Source organism: Argentina silus (assembly GCF_951799395.1).
Source record: "Argentina silus genome assembly, chromosome: 10".
NCBI lineage: Eukaryota > Metazoa > Chordata > Actinopteri > Argentiniformes > Argentinidae > Argentina > Argentina silus.
This window is the reverse complement of record NC_139664.1, coordinates 22518219-22537077: the sequence shown is the minus strand read 5'-3', so window position 1 is coordinate 22537077 and position 18859 is coordinate 22518219. Positions and strand designations below refer to the sequence as shown.

Here is an 18859-nt window from a genome sequence, read left to right as displayed (position 1 = left end):
AATGCTTGTCTTCTATTTTGTCATAAGTAATTATTTTCTTAATTTGGCAATTGTGGTTTTCAAATTGATTGCACAGTAATGAAACATTTTATTTGTGCAGGCCTCTACTTTTTTTGAGCAAATTGTTTTAGGAAGCCTTAGAACTCAAATGGTGTCATTATGACCTCATAATGGAGTTCTTCCAAATTCTAACTTGTGTTCTAAGGATGTAGACAATAAAAGTCAAATGAACAAATGAAGCGTAATGGCAACGGTGGTGACAATGGCTCATCGTGGACGTCTCAAAAGACACAAAGCATCGCATTCCAGTGTGTAGATTCCAATTAATGATACTATCTCAATGACTTGACATCTGTTGCTGTATATACATTAATATGTTGCGTTTTATTCCCCACAGCCTTAGAACGCATCAGTGAGAGGATCCTGCCTGACGTTGCTCACAGGTTCCTGTTCAGTCAGCAACACGACAGCTCGGTCGCTAGGTTGTTCCTGGGGGCAGCGTTTGGTGCACTGACTGGTGCAGGTGAGGTTGACTAGCAAGTTGCAATGTTCAGTTATTGACCTGAGATTTCTTTGTTGGCCCTTTGACAATTACATCTACTGTCCCTCATCATGCTTTGGCCATACATTTCTTAGGGTTATTCCAAGGTCTCCTTCACAACATCCCAATGACCATTGAACATAGGCTGGTTGCGGGATATGCTTTTGTTGGTGAGTAAAAATTATGTAGCAGTTGAGCATAGTTTGAATTGATTAGCCTATTCATTCAGCTTTGGAGTGCAAGAAAACATACCGTATGGAAATGTGCTGTGTGTTGAAGGCACTATGTGTGTATGATGCAGCTATATGTGTCCTGGGTGATGTGTCGAAAGCTCCATATGTGTATTCTGCAGCTGTATGTATCCTGGGTGGGGTGTGGTCCTCCTACTTCCGCTGTTCCGTCTTCCTGATGTTTCCCAGCATGCTCGGTTCTCGCGGCAGGGCATACATCATGCTTTTTGTCCTCTACGGCCTCTACAGGGGTAAAGTGGAAAGACCCTCCCTTCCTATGGTAGACTGATTCTGAAGAGAAAATGACCTAATCTGGATCAAATACGTAATCTGAATACTTGGACTGTGCTCGATTTAATTTGCCTACTATAATGGAACCAATATATTTATCCCCAAAAATCAAACACACTTTAAACACAAGTTTTTGACCCATGTCTGATGTCTATTTTTCACTCAATGATGATATTCACAGTTGGTCATGAGTGCCACCAGTTGAGATTCATACCAGCAGTATGACTTAGCTATGGTCGAAACCAGCAACCCTATATGATCATCACTGCCTCGCATACTGTACCTTTTTAAGCAGCTGCACTCATTCTTGCATCGTTTTTGTGCATGCGTGTGTATGTGCACGTGTGTGTGTGTGTGTGCGTGCGCCGCATGTGTGTTCTCATCCTGTCAGGCCCGATCTCCAACATTCATCGTAACGTTCAGGATGTGGCCTTGTCTATAGGCTGTAACATTGAGCTGCAGATCAAACACAGCAAGGTGATGTGGAGTGTGCTGATCGACCCCTTCATGCAGGTGGTGCAGGACGTTGTGGTAGGTGGGCAGTGTGAGATCATAGAAATGGACTGGACTGGACTCGATTTGATTTCTTTCATTCAAGCTGCATGACTCATCCGAAATGACATCCCACTTTGATAAAACATAGTGAAACAGACGTCAAGTTGTAGCCCCGCAATTCGACTTGCTCCGACCGAGTCTCAAATTTGCGACCACCTGACACGTGACTGTCTCCTCAAATACCCAATGTAAACCAGCTACGCTATCGAAAAGCTAAAAGAAAAGAAAAAAAAGAAGTAATTTCTCCTTCTTCTAGCGTTGTAATTGCCTATGGCCCCTGGTTCGAGCATTGATTACTTTATCTTATGATGACTGATGATTCACTCACTTACTTACACAAACAAATGCATTTGTTGTAAGTCGCTTTGGATAAAGGCATCTGCTAAATGCCGTAAATGTAAAAGCTAGCAATTCGACAGCGCGCGTGGGGCTATTTGAACTTGAGGAGTGAGTTTTACCATCTCAACTACACTCACCGGCCACTTTATTAGGTACACCTGTTCAACTGCTCGTTACGCAAATATCTAATCAGCCAATCACATGGCAGCAACTCAATGCATTTAGGCATGTAAACATGGTCAAGGCGACCTGCTGAAGTTCAAACCGGGCATCAGAATAGGGAAGAAAGGTGATTTAAGTGACTTTGAACGTGGCATGGTTGTTGGTGCCAGACGGGCTGGTCTGAGTATTTCAGAAACTGCTGATCTACTGGGATTTTCACGAACAACCATCTCTAGGGTTTACAGAGAATGGTCCGAAAAAGAGAAAATATCCAGTTAGCGGCAGTTCTCTGGGCGAAAATGCCTTGTTGATGCCAGAGGTCAGAGGAGAATGGGCAGACTGGTTCGAGATGATAGAAAGGCAAAAATAACTAAAATAACCACTCATTACAACCAAAGTATGCAGAAGACCAAGGTCTCTGAACACACAACAGGTTGAACCTTGAAGCAGATGGGCTACAGCAGCAGAAGACCACACCGGGTGCCACTCCTGTCAGCTAAGAACAGGAAACTGAGGCTACAATTCACAAGGGCTCACCAAAATTGGATAATAGAAGATTGGGAAGACGTTGCCTGGTCTGATGAGTCTTGATTTCTGCTGCGACATTCAGATGGTAGGGTCAGAATTTGGCATAAACAACATGAAAGCATGGATCCATCCTGCCTTATATCAACGGTTCAGGCTGGTGGTGGTGGTGTAATGGTGTGGGGGATATTTTCTTGGCACACTTTGGGCCCCTTAGTACCAATTGAGCATCGTTTAAACGCCACAGCCTACCTGAGTATTGTTGCTGACCATGTCCATCCCTTTATGACCACAGTGTACCCATCTTTTGATGGCTACTTCCAGCAGGATAACGCGCCATGTCACAAAGCTCAAATCATCTCAAACTGGTTTCTTGAACATGACAATGAGTTCACTGTACTCCAATGGCCTCCACAGTCACCAGGTCTCAATCCAATAGAGCACCTTTGGGATGTGGTGGAACGAGAGATTCGCATCATGGATGTGCAGCCGACAAATCTGCAGCAACTGTGTGATGCTATCATGTCAATATGGACCAAAATCTCTGAGGAATGTTTCCAGCACTAAGAATTCCAGAATTAAGGCAGTTCTGAAGGCAAAAGGGGGTCCAACCCGGTACTAGCAAGGTGTACCTAATAAAGTGGCCGGTGAGTGTAGGTTACAATAGCAGCTTTGTATCAGATCTAGATTTCATATTGGTGAGTCAAATACTAACTTGATTTAGTTTGCCTGGTACAATGGAACGAGTAGAATAGTCCTGAAAAGTGTGAAATCAAGCACGCCTCAGGAATATCAAGATGGCCACTTCTGTTTCAGATTATCTACTGTACCTTCCCATTTGGTGCCTCAGCTATTCCTTTATGTTGCTTTGTTAGGATGCCAATGGAGAGATCCAGGAGGAGGCGAAGAATGTGAGCCGGAGGTTTCAGAGCATCAGGGATGAAGTCTTGGGGCAGTATGGATATGATGCTTTAGAACAGCAACAGGTGGCCACGAACAACAGCACCCAGGAAGTGTTTGCGGCGAAGACGATGATGCGATGTGACTGTGAGTGTCATTTAGAGTGTTCAGTCAAACACATTCAGCAGTTGATAATGATCATGGATCTAAGTGTATTGTACGTACCACTTTTCGCCAAGTCTCAAATGATTGTTTAGTTTTGTTTGGAATTACCTGAGGATGCCCAGATAAGCTTTTCTTTTTTTTTTTTTTTTTTGAGTGATGTCATTATGACCAATGACCACCTCAGTCGCGTTTACATGTTTTCTTTCCATGCAGAGAAGGCTGGAGATCGATTCAATCACATGCTATTATCATTATTATACCCCTTACAGTACTTTAAAATACCTCAATCCCAATCACAAAAATGTTATACCTCAGGTCTATATTGCTAACCACAGCATTAAGGTGACAGTGTAAAGTGTGGTTGGTGAAATGGGCTGTATTAGGGTTAGGGTTAGTGTTCTTAGGCTGTGTTCTCCTGCAGACGTGGTGGAGCGGGGGGTAGAGCGCTGTCGCCAGTGGTTCCAGGTCAAATGGCAGGAGTGCATGGATGCAGTGAAAGCCCCGGTCATCAACCACATCCTGTGTGTGTCCATGCGCTTCCACTTTCTCTGTGATGTCATGAGAGGTAGGGGAGGACATGCAAAGTACTATACCTGAAAGGTTAAATGACCACTATGCGTTAGCATTTTCTTTTAAATGTGTTTTTTTTTAAGTTTAAAAGTTTAAGGCTAGTTATTTTATGATGTATTAAATGTGAAGCCGATATGAATTGACTATCTTGTATGTATTGATGTATCTGACATTACATTTTTCTGCAATGTCAAATTTTCATGCTCTATCTGGGTTGCTAGTCAGTTCACAAGGGACTTATCTGATGACTTTGGGAAATGATCTATGCAAATGACTGCAATGACATTTGGAAAGACTGTAAATAATTAGCATGCAGTATGAAAGGCTAGGATTGACTGCTGTGAGTGACTGCTTCTCCTGTCAGTCATGACCCCTTGGTGTAGAGAGGAGATTCCAGTGGAGGGCAACTTTGGCCAAACCTTTGACAAGCTCAACTTCTCCATTGACACATTGGCTAGAGAGTTCAGCACTCACGTGGTCCTGCAGGTACTTTACCATCCCAATACCATGTCCCTTAAATGACCTTTCATTATTCACAAAGTCGTTTATATCAGGGCTCATAATATATTTAGGTTCAGTTCTCTTGTCATATGATATATTTTACTGGATACAATCATGTGGGTATATAGATCAGTGGATACAATACGTTTGTGTGGTGTGTTATTTTCATATGTTCTACATCCTGTGTCTCTCCCCTGTCCTCTGTTTTGTTTGTGTAAAAGTCAGAGCAGCAGTCTGTGTTTGGCATGACGGTCCTACAGGAGGAATTCACAGAGGGCCTGAGGAAAGCCTTTGAAGACACCCAGCTGTTCCTGGAACAGCTGCTGGAGCTCCTCCAGCTCCTCCTCTCCTGCACCTTCATCACCATCTTCACCTCGTAAGCCTCAAATCAGTCAATCAGACGTTAAATATAGGTAGACTCAGCAATATTACGTTACCATAGGAAATGGGATGACTTCAGAACACTAGAGATTTCAAAGGTGCACATGCTTGGCTGGCCAGTGAATGGTCTTGCTTTACGCTTGCTGTCTGCTAGTAGTCACCCCACTGTTAAGTGTTAATGTCATATCACTCTACCTTTCCATGATAATGATTTAGAATCAGTCCTGTATGAACATTTGCCTGAAGTAAACCAAGTTTTTAATGCTAATACAGCCTAATACAAGGAAGCATAATTCTGGTCCTCATGAGGGGCGGCATTGTGCTTTTTTTTTTTCACCTGTTGAATTGATGTCAGAAATTGGCTGCACACACACAGGTTTTACACAACTAAAGCCGTTTGTGATTGAAAGTAAAACTTGAAAGTCAGCGTACTGCCATCCTCGAGGACTAGAGTCCTGGGGAAGACGTGTTGTAGTACCGTGAAAAGTGGTTTATTTCCATGAAGTATGGAATTGATCATTGTTTATGGCTCTCCTCCCTCCCTCTCTCCCTCCCTCTCTACCTGTGAAGTGCATTTGGATATGCGAGACAGTACACCAAAGACATTCGCTTTGACAACATTTACATCACCACCTACTTCAGGCAGATTGACGCGCGGAGAAAGAGAGCAGTAAGTATTGCACAACTGGTAACAATTCCACCATGCAAGACCAGTAAAACCCAAACTGGTAACAATTCCACCATGCAAGGCTCGTCAAACCCCAAACTGGTAACAACTCCACCAAGCAAGGCCTGTCAAACCCAACAGTGAGTCGGACCGGTGGGTAATTAATGGTAAACGTGGACTGTTTTACCCCAAGGTTAACTAAGTTTACCAGATAGTTAACTAGTCATTATTCTGTATATATCCTGTGATGTAGTGTATGGACTTTCTTAGCATTCAATGCTGATGTATAAGTTGGAAATGTACTCAATTTCAGGGCAAACGTTACCTCTTACCTTTGAAGAAAGCTGAGCGGGCCCTTTTCATTAACCCCTGGAGCCCCTTCATACATCCCAGTGAGCTCAAACTAGTGGTGAGTTCCTCTCTTCTCTGGGTCCAATCCAATAACTCACTCTGTCCTCCTTTCCCTCTGTCCTTAACTCACCCTCAGAGACCAGATAGGGTCCAACTAAGAGCAATGGTACAAACTACAACTAACCCACCAAATACATGGGTTGGTGGAGCTATTACCATATTGCTAATATCTTAGTGAGCTAAAGTTATTTCACACAACAAATGGGTGTCAGCCACAGCACATTTTTTCTTTAACCCCCTTTTTGAATTCTTCATATACAATTATCATTTGTTTTCAGAAATTCCTCAAAAAGTTAAATAAGGTTAAAATAAATTAGGTTTGTAGATCAGCTGCAGTGAAATGAGGTCATCTAAAACTGTTGATCCACAGACAGTGGGCCTGCTGCAGGTTCTCTCTCTGGCCGTGTTTGTGAGTGTGCTCCTGGCCGTAGACACGGTCCTTTACCACATCTTTGACATCATCCGCAGACACACCTACACAGAGTTCTCCCACACCAGTAAGTCCACACATACACACACACACACACACACACACACACACTACATTGCTGTGAATTATGATATGAATTACATGATTGTATGCATTAGAGCAGTGTATTCATTTATGTTACCTATACACTGAAACACCATGGTATTACTGTAATGATGTTACTGTGTTCTTCAGGCAGTCACCACATAGATATCAACGTGGGTGGAGAGTCCATGATGGCCAGGCTCTTACGGAAGACCATCGGTGCCTTCAACACCTCATCTAATGTGGACATGCAGTCTAGTAACAAGCGTAGGTGGCTTCTCTCCTGTCCCATGTCCCCAGTAGCGTCCCTCCTGTCTGAGCCTGGTGTCTATCAAGGTTTTTTCATATCAGGGATTTTTTCCTCGCCAACATTTTTTCCCAACTGGGAAGTTTTTCTCTGACATGCATTTTGGGAGGCTACAGTCAGGCTATTGTTTATATTGTTAAGCAGTTTCTTTGTAAAAAGGGTATACACATAGTTGTAATTGATTGATTGATTGATCGCCACCCCCTAGCTCAAGACCGTCATATTTTTTCTCTTTTTATTTCGCTCAGCGTTCAGAGATTGTCTGTTTGATTTGTGTGCTGGTGCTTTTCTGCCTGTTCGACTATCATGTGTTTGTCTCCAGGGAAGAGATATAGTGTATACTGACAAATATTTCAACCATCTATCAATCAAGGCTCAGCAAACATTGCATCGCTAGCAGCCCCCCATCCACGGATGGTCAGAGATCATTGGATGTGATTCCTTTGTATATTTTATGGCCTAAACATGTTTACAATGACGTTGTCACAAAGTGGGCAAGCAGACAGGACAACCCTCCAAAGATGTCATGTCATTCTAAGAATACAGAAAAGGTTTGTTTCCAAAATAGAAGCGCTATCAAGCATTTTATCCAGTAGTCCCGCAAAACATTTCTTTGGTCCTATATTTCGTGCTGTCGTGTGTAGGAATTTGAGTTTTCAGAACTAGAGTTTGCAGCCCATGTAGGGATTATTGGATTCATTATCAATCTTGCTTTCTTTGACAGCATCATTTAAAGCAGGTAAAGGATGTGAGTGTTTTGGAATGGGGAGGGCAGCGTGACAGCAGGCCATGAGAGGCATTGTTGATATAGGTGTGTGCATGCCAGCCTACCTGATATGGATCCAGGAATACTGCATGACAAATTTCATAGTAACATGATGTCCATTAGATTGGATCGTTTTTTTTTCTCTTAAAGGTAGACTCAGGAATATGACCATATACCACTGGAAGTTGAATGATATGTTTCAATGATATGTTTCAGCTTCACCCAAGCAAGACAATTCACTTGTAGATTCTGTATGTTCACAATCTAGGTAATGCAACGTGAGAGCCGTGTGACATAAAGACTGGCGAGTGAATTGTCTTCAATTCGGCTAGTTTTCTCTGTGGGTAGTCGCCCGGTTATCTCAGGTTGAGAGTCTACCTTAAAATATCTGCCTTTCATTCAACCGCTGGTTCTCTCTCTCTCTCTCTCTTTCTCTCTCAGACTGTTTGCCTCAGCCAAGGGCCCTCACCACAGAGGACTACCTGTGGAGTACCGTGCCCCTCCTGATGTTGGCGCTCATGTGCTGCCTGCAGGTGTACAGCAACCGCCTGCGCCGGGTCATCACAGCTTTCTACTTCCCCCAGGTGAGACTAGCCACCCTCCCACCTCAGTCCCACAACCCCCCCCCCCCCCACACACACACACACACACACACACAGGGTATTTCAAATGCTTCTTACATCCTTGTATTGCCTTCACATATTTACCAATATACTGTGACATACAACTATACTTGTCTTTCCTTTCATATTTCATGGTGTTATTAATCATGCTGTAAATAATTTCATTATAATGCCATCTAAATGCCAAGTAAAAGTTTAATCCTCAAACTTGAGTGCCTTGAAGCTCACTGTAGCGTAACTTTTTATGTGCTTGATGTTACGATGGTAAAGCAGATCTATTAGTCACACTAAATCACACATTTGTTTGAATTTGCGTGATCAATCTCCTTTCTATAGATACAGCACCTCTCAGACCAAAGAATGAAAATGAATATTGTCATCATTATGGTTCCAACACGAGAGTGATCAATGATATTTTAGTTCTTATCTTGTGTGTCTATTTTGTTACGTTGCAATAGTTTTGATCATCATCAGAAACATATTGGAAGTAAACATTTGAAAGACAAGCAAGCATCGACTATCTTGTGCCTTACTGCCCAGGGGATCAATAGGTAGTGGCCACTTGTGGTACCGTTGTAGTTCTCACTTTTAGTTCTACCCAAACAATTCCCACTGTAATTCCAGTGGCAGTCATATTGTTCCTGGCCAAATGAGGTAGATTCCAGCATGACGTTCATGTTCTACAATTAATTTAAAACATACAAATTCATGCCATGGTCATCATCATTTTTTTGTGAAGCCCAGATCGGACAATAGAAGCATTTCTTTTACTTCTATAAAGTGCTGACGTCATATGGTAGCACCTACGCCAGCCAGGGCACGCGCAGATATTGTGTGATCAGCGTGGAAAACTGATAGAAAATCAGATTTGGTAGATGAACTGACAAAAGTTGATGATGATGTCTTCAGCCATATTGAAACTAATTGCTTGGTATATATTTTTTAAAATTACATTCAAAATGATGTCCTTGGATAAACCTTAATTTAGATTAACAAAGCATGTCTTCATGGATATTTCATAAAATGGTATCAGACATGGAATATATGTGGCAGTGTGTCCGTGAAATTGCATATTAATTAACTCATAGTGATATAATGTTTCTCAGTTGATTCAGCACATTTCGGCAGTTGGCTATATGGACACAATGCGCTCACAAAGGAAAAAGAGCACAGTTTGTGTCATACATTTTTCGCTCTGGCAACAAATTATATTTTCACTGTTTTACTGCCCGTATCCAACAAGTCATTTGTAGTTGCCTGCTGTCTGTATTTGACTGTTCTTTTTCGCCACTGTCCGTCATATCATGTATCATACATGACTGGCTTGGCTACAAATGAATAACTTTCATATAGGTGTCAGATCATTGCTGTAGCCTTGGACAGTTCTTGGACAGTTCTCCTTTGTATCCTTGCTTGAGCACCGCTTACAACAAGCTCAAATCATTTCTCATTAACAAACAAAAGCTTGACAATTTATCTAGCCACTAGACAGTCTTTTAGAGATACAATTCGAATGCTGAGTACAATCCAGACACTCAACTAGAACAGTAAAATTCCATTAGTTCAAAGAAGATTGACATGCAAACATTGATTTTACTGTAGCCAAAATGTTGCATATTTTTTTATATTTTCACAGCCAAATTATTTGGTTACAAATGCGACTGGCTATAAACCTAGGTTACACAACTCTGGTTTCCCTATTGAAATAGGCCATGTGTCGGTATTAAATGATGCTGCATAACAGACTTCACTCATAAAATATTATTCCCAAACTCATTAGGCTTTAGGCCTATACTGCATTAGGCTACACTTATACAGCTGTATTCCTAGCCAGACAAGTCACCTGAACCTGTAGTGCTTATTTTAGCAGTTTAGCAGTCTTGCTTCTTGCTTCTTACAGCTTCGCGTTGATTTCTCAAAATATTATTCCCCAATTTGTAAGGCTATATGCCTGCTGCGTTAGGCTACACTCCTAGCTCTCCATTTTGCACCCTATTATGACATTTTTAATGATGACTCAGCATGACCTCAAACTCCTAAACAATCTATGTGGAATCTTTCACCATAGTTTTGTAAAAATTGGGCAATCAGTGTAATTTTGTAAATGTCCCATCTGTATGGAAAGACCCATCATTCACCTGAGTTTAATAAAAAATTGTCCCAGTGGTGTCGGAGAAAAAGCGTGTGACATATGAGCGGTCAGAGACCGAATCATAGTCCCCTCCCCGATTTTCAACAGAAATAACGTGAGTTTCTTGGTAATGATTTATTGTAGGCTTTTCTTTGCAGTTTAAAATAATCAATGTATTGTAATGCGTTTGTAATCATTGAGTGGCCATTGACGCACAATTGCACTATTTGTTATTATAATCCAAGAATTAAACAGGACAATTACCTATTAAAAATGTATTTCATGCGATAGGCTATATTTTACATGACTTTGTTCCTATGTGCATTTGGCCACCTGAATGTCTCCACGGGCTGGAGTGCATTATTTTGCAACTGCTGTAGAGGTTTGATTCAGTTTGAATCCAACGGGACTCCAGGGGTTAGGTCTCGCTCTTGCGTGTTCCTGAGGAACGATGGTTTAACTGCCTGGCCGAGATGTCATCAGTAAACCACAATACCAACCCCAAAAACAGAAAGGTTCCAATCACGAAAAACAAAAATGATAAATGCAGACACTCTTGCTCTCCTCTGCAATAAATGAAATCTAAATGTAGAAATGACCAAATATGACCCCTGGTGGTTGTTTTGCTGAGGTGTAATACCCCCAAAAAACTTGTGAAAAAGGCAAATAGACTCACTACCACTGTCGCGGTAACCGTGCTCTGCTGTCATTCATATATTAAAATCATAATATAATCGACAAATTCAACATGTTAACATGATGGCTTTCAAGAGTGTGAGTATATTCAGAAGATGATTTGAAATGTGAAGGTGTAATGGAGTTGGGATGTGATGGGCCGTGGCACTCAAAACAACAGGAGCTGGCATATACACTCACCGGCCACTTTATTAGGTACAGCTGTTCAACTGCTCGTTAGCGCAAATATCTAATCAGCCAATCACATGGCAGCAACTCAATGCATTTAGTCATGTAGACATGGTCAAGACGACCTGCTGAAGTTCAAACCAAGCATCAGAATGGGGAAGAAAGGTGATTTAAGTGACTTTGAATGTGGCGGGCTGATCTGAGTATTTCAGAAACTGCTGATCTACTGGGATTTTCACGCACAACCATCTCTAGGGTTCACAGAGAATGGTCAGAAAAAGAGAAAATATCCAGTGAGTGGCAGTTCTCTGGGCGAAAATGCCTTGTTGATGCCAGAGGTCAGAGGAGAATGGCCAGACTGGTTTGAGATGATAGAAAGGCAACAGTAACTCAAATAACCACTTACACGTTACAACCAAGGTATGCAGAAGACCATCTCTGAACGCACAAGCAGATGGGCTACAGCAGCAGAAGACCACAACTTTCGCTACGGGCTACAATACGGGCTACAATTCGCACGGTCTCACCAAAATTGGACAATAGAAGATTGGAAAAACATTGCCTGGTCTGATGAGTCTCGATTTTTGCTGTGACATTCAGATGGTAGGGTCAGAATTTGGCGTAAACAACATGAAAGCATGGATCCATCCTGCCTTGTATCAACGGTTCAGGCTGGTGGTGGTGGTGTAATGGTGTGGGGGATATTTTCTTGGCACACTTTGGGCCCCTTAGTACCAATTGAGCATCGTTTAAACGCCACAGCCTACCTGAGTATTGTTGCTGACCATGTCCATCCCTTTATGACCATAGTGTACCCATCTTCTGATGGCTACTTCCAGCAGGATAACGCGCCATGTCACAAAGCTCAAATCATCTCAAACTGGTTTCTTGAACATGACAATGAGTTCACTGTACTCCAATGGCCTCCACAGTCACCAGGTCTCAATCCAATAGAGCACCTTTGGGATGTGGTGGAACGGGAGATTCGCATCATGGATGTGCAGCCGACAAATCTGCAGCAACTGCATGATGCTATCATGTCAATATGGACCAAAATCTCTGAGGAATGTTTCTAGCACCTTGTTGAATCTATACCACAAAGAATTAAGGCAGTTCTGAAGGCACAAGGGGGTCCAACCCAGTACTAGCAAGTTGTACCTAATAAAGTGGCCGGTGAGTGTATTTGTCAGTGTATCGTTGATGGTCGGCAAAGAAGTGACTGGAGATAGTTTTAAGACACACTTTTCCTGATGTATTACCGACGGAGGTCCTCTGAGAAAAAGATACCCATGTTACATCTAGGCAATGTAAGTGCCTAAGAAATTTCTCATAGTTTAGATATAGTGACAACATCAATCCAATCCATGTGTACTGCCTGGTTAGTGCTCTGCGCCTCCCAGCCAGCGACGGAGGCGTGCCTAAACTAAGATGCATGTTAGTAAACACAAGTTATAGATGTATGCACTAGCACTGTGCTCAATTTAAATGATAAACTCACTCATCCCTGAAGCCCCTTGTAGTTTTCAAAAGCCATGTGATTACCCTCAAATATGTCACTCAGTGTAAAATCCTCTAGCGATACCTAGCTTTTGATCTACAGAATGCATTTGGAAGCTGTTTTCACATGCCCACACGTTCGTAAGGTGATCTGGACAACAATTTTGAGGTAAAACATTGGTGAAGTGTGCTTTTAACTGTAGTAGCATCTAAACAGTGTGCAGATGGATACGTTGGAAGTGCTCGCAGCCATGTAACATTTATAATAGCCAGCCTCTCCAGAAGCAGCAACATTTGTTATTTGTCTGCCTTTTTATCCTCTGTGGAGTTGGCACAGGAAGGTTGGAGCAAACAGCCAAGGTCCTGTCTGTTGACCCCCATCAAAACAAACATAGCACTCCTTATACTGTTATTTACTGTAGATTTGGAAATCACAAAGGCTGGATTTCCCTGTCGCTCTCACAGATGGTTTACTGGTATCCTGGTGGAAATTAGAGCAGCTACTGGGTCGACTGCAGAGAATAGATGGGAATAAAACAAACCATTGTTGAAAATAATGCCTTGGCCTTTGTTATTATGCTCTGTTTGTGTGAAATTCGACAGTTAAGCTGCCTCATTGGGGCCAGTTGTGCACATTCTTGTTTGGGTCTGATTTCTCCTAATTTAATTAAACCCCATGTTGCCTAATTGGGAGCAATTAACACCTAAATCACATTCTTGGAATTTCTTGTGTTCTAAAATGCAGTTTGTTCGTAAACATACATCGGAACGTAAGCATGTCTTATGCTGCACCGTAAACTAATGGAATTGTACATGCACACCAGTGTGTACAGTGAGCTATATGTCATTGTGCTCAAAAGGCTAGCAGTGTGTACACACAAAGTGAATGTGTCCTCCCGCAATCCCATAAGAAATGCGCTGGCTCTCGTGTTGAGTAAAGCAGCACTGAGCTGAGAGGAGCTTACTCTAATAGCATTACACATTGTATTTTTGCCGTGTTTATGCTGAGGCCTTGGGAAGGGGGGGGGGACGGGGGGGCGACCACGACAGTAAAACAGTAAGAAATAAGAAGGGGAGAAAGGAAGACAGTATGAGAGAGAGAGACTGTATTCTAAGTGTCCATGCTGAGGCCCTAAATACTGTTCATATAGTGGGTAGAGGGCAAAGGTGTTTAAGAGAAGAGAGAACTGACTGACATGATAACTAAACATACACATCTCTGAATTATGAATGGGTTCCTATCAGTGGTGCATGAGGTTGGGAAAAGTAGTCTCTGAACGCTACAATCTTTGTAAACATGGTGTTCAATGGAAATATTTTGTTCACGCTGGTTGAATTGTGCGTGGTGATATCATCAGTAAATCGCAAACTCCAGTCATGGCAGTCTGTGATCAGACCTTGTGGTGGAAGTTATATAGGGAGGAGAAAACCTCTCAGAAATTACGTGGTCTGGGATACAGGGGAGTGTATAGAAGTACAGTGAAATGCTTACTCTCCTCTCAGAAATCACATTACGACACAATACAATAGTAACACAATAACACAATTGCAGCAGTATGTCTATAATTAAGCAATAACACACAAAAGGGTGTGTTATATCATGGATAGCAGAATGGCTGCGATGTGGTCATAGTCATCCATCACAGCTAATATCCTAGATATAGCACACCCTTGAGTGTGTGATTGCTTTTATACAACAGGTTTACACCGAAAGCAATAATTCTGACAACAAGCAAGCATGGTGCTAATGGGGTTTATTGATTATGTGTTTATCCCTGCCTATAGAAGTAGTTCATAAAAACTATTACCATAGTTAGAGATGCAGGCTGGTTGATAGTTCTGGTCTAATATGATTGGCATGGCAACCCAGTAAACACATTTCTACCTGGCAGGCATATAAAAGCTAGCTAGCCAGTTAAGTTTTTCATGAGTGTAGCAGCATAAGGATGACAAAAACAACCATGAATGATCCATTATTGTCAGAGTCCTTCCATTGGTCTACAATGTTTTCAATATTGAAAAACGTGTCTATGGCATATGCATACATTTTGCAAGTGAAAGTGGTTGTCACAACAGCTGGAATGCTTCTGCTTGATTTGATCAACCCATTGTGCAACACATAATAATACCAACATAGTCTCGAAATGAATATGTCCTGGGGGATCGTTTCAACAGACCAAACAATACGTTCTGTGTGCACATATTCCTTTCTGCATAACAAACAAAGAACACTAGATATTATCTAGCTATACCACTGTCGACCATGTGTGGTGCTGTAAGATACGTCAAAAACTGAAGATACATTACTGAGAGTCAATTTTATTTATTTATTTAACCAGGGAGACACACTGAGACTTTTGCAGGTGTGCCCTGTTTACAATACAAACACCATGAAACACAACACAATAGCATTTAAAATACACACATACACACAATGAATCAAAACAAGAGCATATTTCTATGAGCTAGTTCCTAACCGAGGACTTAAAACAAGTGTGTGGGACCAAGTGCTCCAACCTCAGTCTACGCTGAAGATCATTCCATGTCGCACCAATACATCCAGTTGCTGTATTAGAGAGATAGAGATGCGTTTAAAAGTTAAAGACACGTTTCAGTGTTTTTCTGACCTGCATCAGGTTTACTTTTTCACAGACACACATGCCTTGGACGTGTGTGTATGCTTGTGACATGCCTTCAATTTGTTAAAAAAAACAACAACAAAAAACGGGAGAAGACATATAATATTAGCAAATTGTAGAAACCAAAAATCGCTGTCCAAAACTATTGCCAGATGGCGTACGAAGTTTAACATTGGTTTCAATGGGGAAACATGATTTTTGGCAGGAGCTGCAGTTCTCCCCATGGCCACATGGTATAGCTGCCTTCAAAATCTCTCAGCAGGATTGCTCCCCTGGGTTAGGCAGTATATACATTGACTGGTTAAGGTTAGGCAGTATTTATGTCGCATGGTAAGGTTAGGCAGTACTTACGTGGAGTGGTTAAGGTTAGGCAGTATTTACTTCCAGTGCTTAAGGTAAGGGTAAGTTGTCTGGGGAAGGCATTAGTAAACATTAGCATTACCAAGAACAATTAGCAATAACAACAAAAAAAAGTCCCAAGCACGATTCAAAAAAGCGATGTTGAGTTGCAAGTCAAGCTGTTCTCTATGGACCTATTGTAAACTGAAATATGCCAAAGGTAGTCAAAAATAGCCTTTTTTGGCTCGATGAAATACAAAGTTTGACATGGGTTTCAATGGGGGAATATGCTTTTTGGCATCCACCTTAAACTGCAGTACCATGGTTTTGCCACCATCTTTCAAGGCTTTAAACTCTCCCCCAAGCTGCCCCCCTGGAAGAGATACACCATGGAGAAACTAAGAATTAGAGAGAGGGTAAAGAGAGTGGGGGCTATGAAGAAATACGTCAAACATAGATGTAGAGAAAGGGGGAAAAGGGTTAGGAGGACAGAGACAAACATAATAGAGGGAAGTAAGAAAAACAAAATAGAGGGGAGGTATGTATAGAAAGAGAGAGTGTTACATGGGGGGGAAAGAGAGAGAGGGATTACCCTCTGTTTCAGTTAGCACTGAATCAGCTGAAGTGTCATTACAGTTATTAGGCCTCTCATTCCTTATGCTTTCTAAAGGGGATTAGATTTGCAGATCAAGCAACATTAAGTTCCTGCAAATTCAGCATGGATAGAGCTCTGCTACACTGTAAAAATATGCAGAGCACAGGTTCCAGCTGACTAGGGGGCAGTTAAATCCTATCCAGCGCTGTAGAATCACCTTCATAAATTCACCCGTGGTTATACAGGACATACAGGGGTTCCCATTGTCATGCATTTTGAAATGGCTCATTCTGAAACGTGAGGGGGGAAAAGTGGGCCATCTCTTTGTCTGTATCTCGGTCTGCTTGTAACTCTCTCTCTGTGTGGCTTCACCTATTTGATTGTCATTCAGTCAGTTTTTTTTATTAAATCAATCTGTAAATCTAAATCCCCTTACTCCCTCTCTTCACTCTTACTGTCTCTGACACACACACACACACACACACGTCATATGTGTGCTTTTGTCATCCCTCTGGTATGGTGGTGTCAGCGTGAGAAGAAGCGTGCTCTGTTCCTCTACAACCTGCAGATCCAGAGACACATCTCGTATGCCAACAGACAGCGGAGCCGACTCAGGCAGCAAGGAAAAGCTCCCAAAACGGTGTGTACCTTGTGCAATGGCATTAGAATTTAGCTGGAGTTCATATCCATCTACAACTTCAAACAATGCCAATCATGATTGCTTGAGATTTCCCCACAGACTGCAAAATCCTACACTTCTATTTTTTGTTACAAAAGTTTGTCCCTGCACTTCTGCCCTCGCTTACTCTTCTCCATGGGGACCATTCTCATTTCCAATATGCCTTTTACACATTTCTGGATGCACACTTTCCAAACATCTTTTGCTCTTGGAAAGAGGAAGCATTTTGTCTTCTTTTAGCTCTATACTGGATTTGAAATCAAACAGTTAATATGGGGTCAAAGTAGAGATTCTCATGTTTTTCTTTCAGATTGGGTTCACCATTTAGAAAGTACAACTTTTTTAAACATACTCCCTTTATTTCAGGGCTCCAAAAGTATTGGAACAAATCATATAATGTGTAAATAAAGTACTCATGTTTATTTGGTCGACAGTCCTTTGCATGCAATAACTGCCTGAAGTGTGCGACCCCATTGACCAAATCTCTTCTCTCCTTCAACAGAAAATGTTATCTTCAAGAGATTTGTATTTTCATGTAATTTAAACCCTTCTTCTTCCTCATTTATGATGGGATGAACCTTGAATGAACTCAGTCTCATGATAGTGACCGTTCCCGGAAAAGTCATTCTAAGACAAACCAAAACAAACAAAACTCTTTGTGACACTCCCTCTCTCTCCTGTTACGGAGCCCTTCCACTGTGTTTACAAACTGTTGAATTTACTCTCTTTCCTGACATCATGAATGCTTATCTCATTTCATTCCCCGTAACCCAAATTGAGGTTAGTATTGTTCTTTTACTATAATTGTCCTAGCTGCCTCTTATTCCTCTCTCTCTCACCTTTTTTCATCTTAATCCTCTCTTTTTCTCCTCTGTCCTTAATTCAATGTCTCTCTATTTAATCTTGCATGTCCTTTCTCCCGTTTTGTCTTTGTCTTTCTCTCTCTCTCTAAACTTCTCCATCTTTTTCTCCCCACACCTTCCTTCCATACCTCTTCCTCCATTTCCCTCTCTTGTATTGCTCTCTCTCTCTCTCTCACAGGTGTTCTCTGGTTTCTTGCTCCGGCTGGAGAGACTGGGCCTCAGCCTCCGGTGGTGCTGTGTGTGTGGGGAGAGGCTGAGAGGCGACAGGGGGGTGCAGTGCACTGCGCCAGGGTGCAGGGCTCCCTACTGCCCCCAGTGTTGGCGGGACCAGGGTAGACTCTGTTATGTATGTGCCCCGGACAGCATTTGTGACCCAGAGGAAAGCTATTCTGACACAGAAGTTTACTATGTCAGCTAGATCACCCTAATCAACACACACACACACACACACTCACTCACACACACACACACACACACACACACACACACACACACACACTTTTCAACTTAATAATATACCATTGCCCATTAAACACTAACATTTGCATTTATACTGTTTTTTGTTTATCTTTCTTCAATCAATCTGCTGCTGATACTATCATACTATTTACAGTGCCCTGCGTAAGTCATGGGACAGTGAAGCATGTTTTCTTCTTTTGGCTCTATACTCCTTTCAACTATGTTAAAGTAGAGATTCTCAGATTTTATTTGATGGAATTTATGTATATATTCGTTTCACCAATTAGAAATGACAACACTATTTATAGATAGTCCACCAAAAGTAATGGGACAATTGGCTTGACA

General features: G+C 41.9%; 1 protein-coding gene across 1 annotated transcript; it reads left to right on the top strand.

Annotated features, from left to right (window-relative positions):
* Position 1: 1 nt before the first annotated feature.
* On the top strand, positions 2-18473 carry dcst1 (DC-STAMP domain containing 1; the record flags this gene model as incomplete). The annotated part of the gene is made up of 15 exons (XM_083679484.1): positions 2-26; positions 398-523; positions 894-1022; positions 1454-1593; positions 3519-3690; positions 4130-4273; positions 4643-4764; positions 5001-5155; positions 5731-5830; positions 6141-6236; positions 6609-6735; positions 6903-7019; positions 8267-8409; positions 17043-17153; positions 18234-18473. 15 exons carry the CDS (start codon positions 2-4, stop codon positions 18471-18473), a joined length of 1947 nt encoding a protein of 648 aa, XP_083535610.1.
* Between the last annotated feature and the right edge of the window lie 386 nt (positions 18474-18859).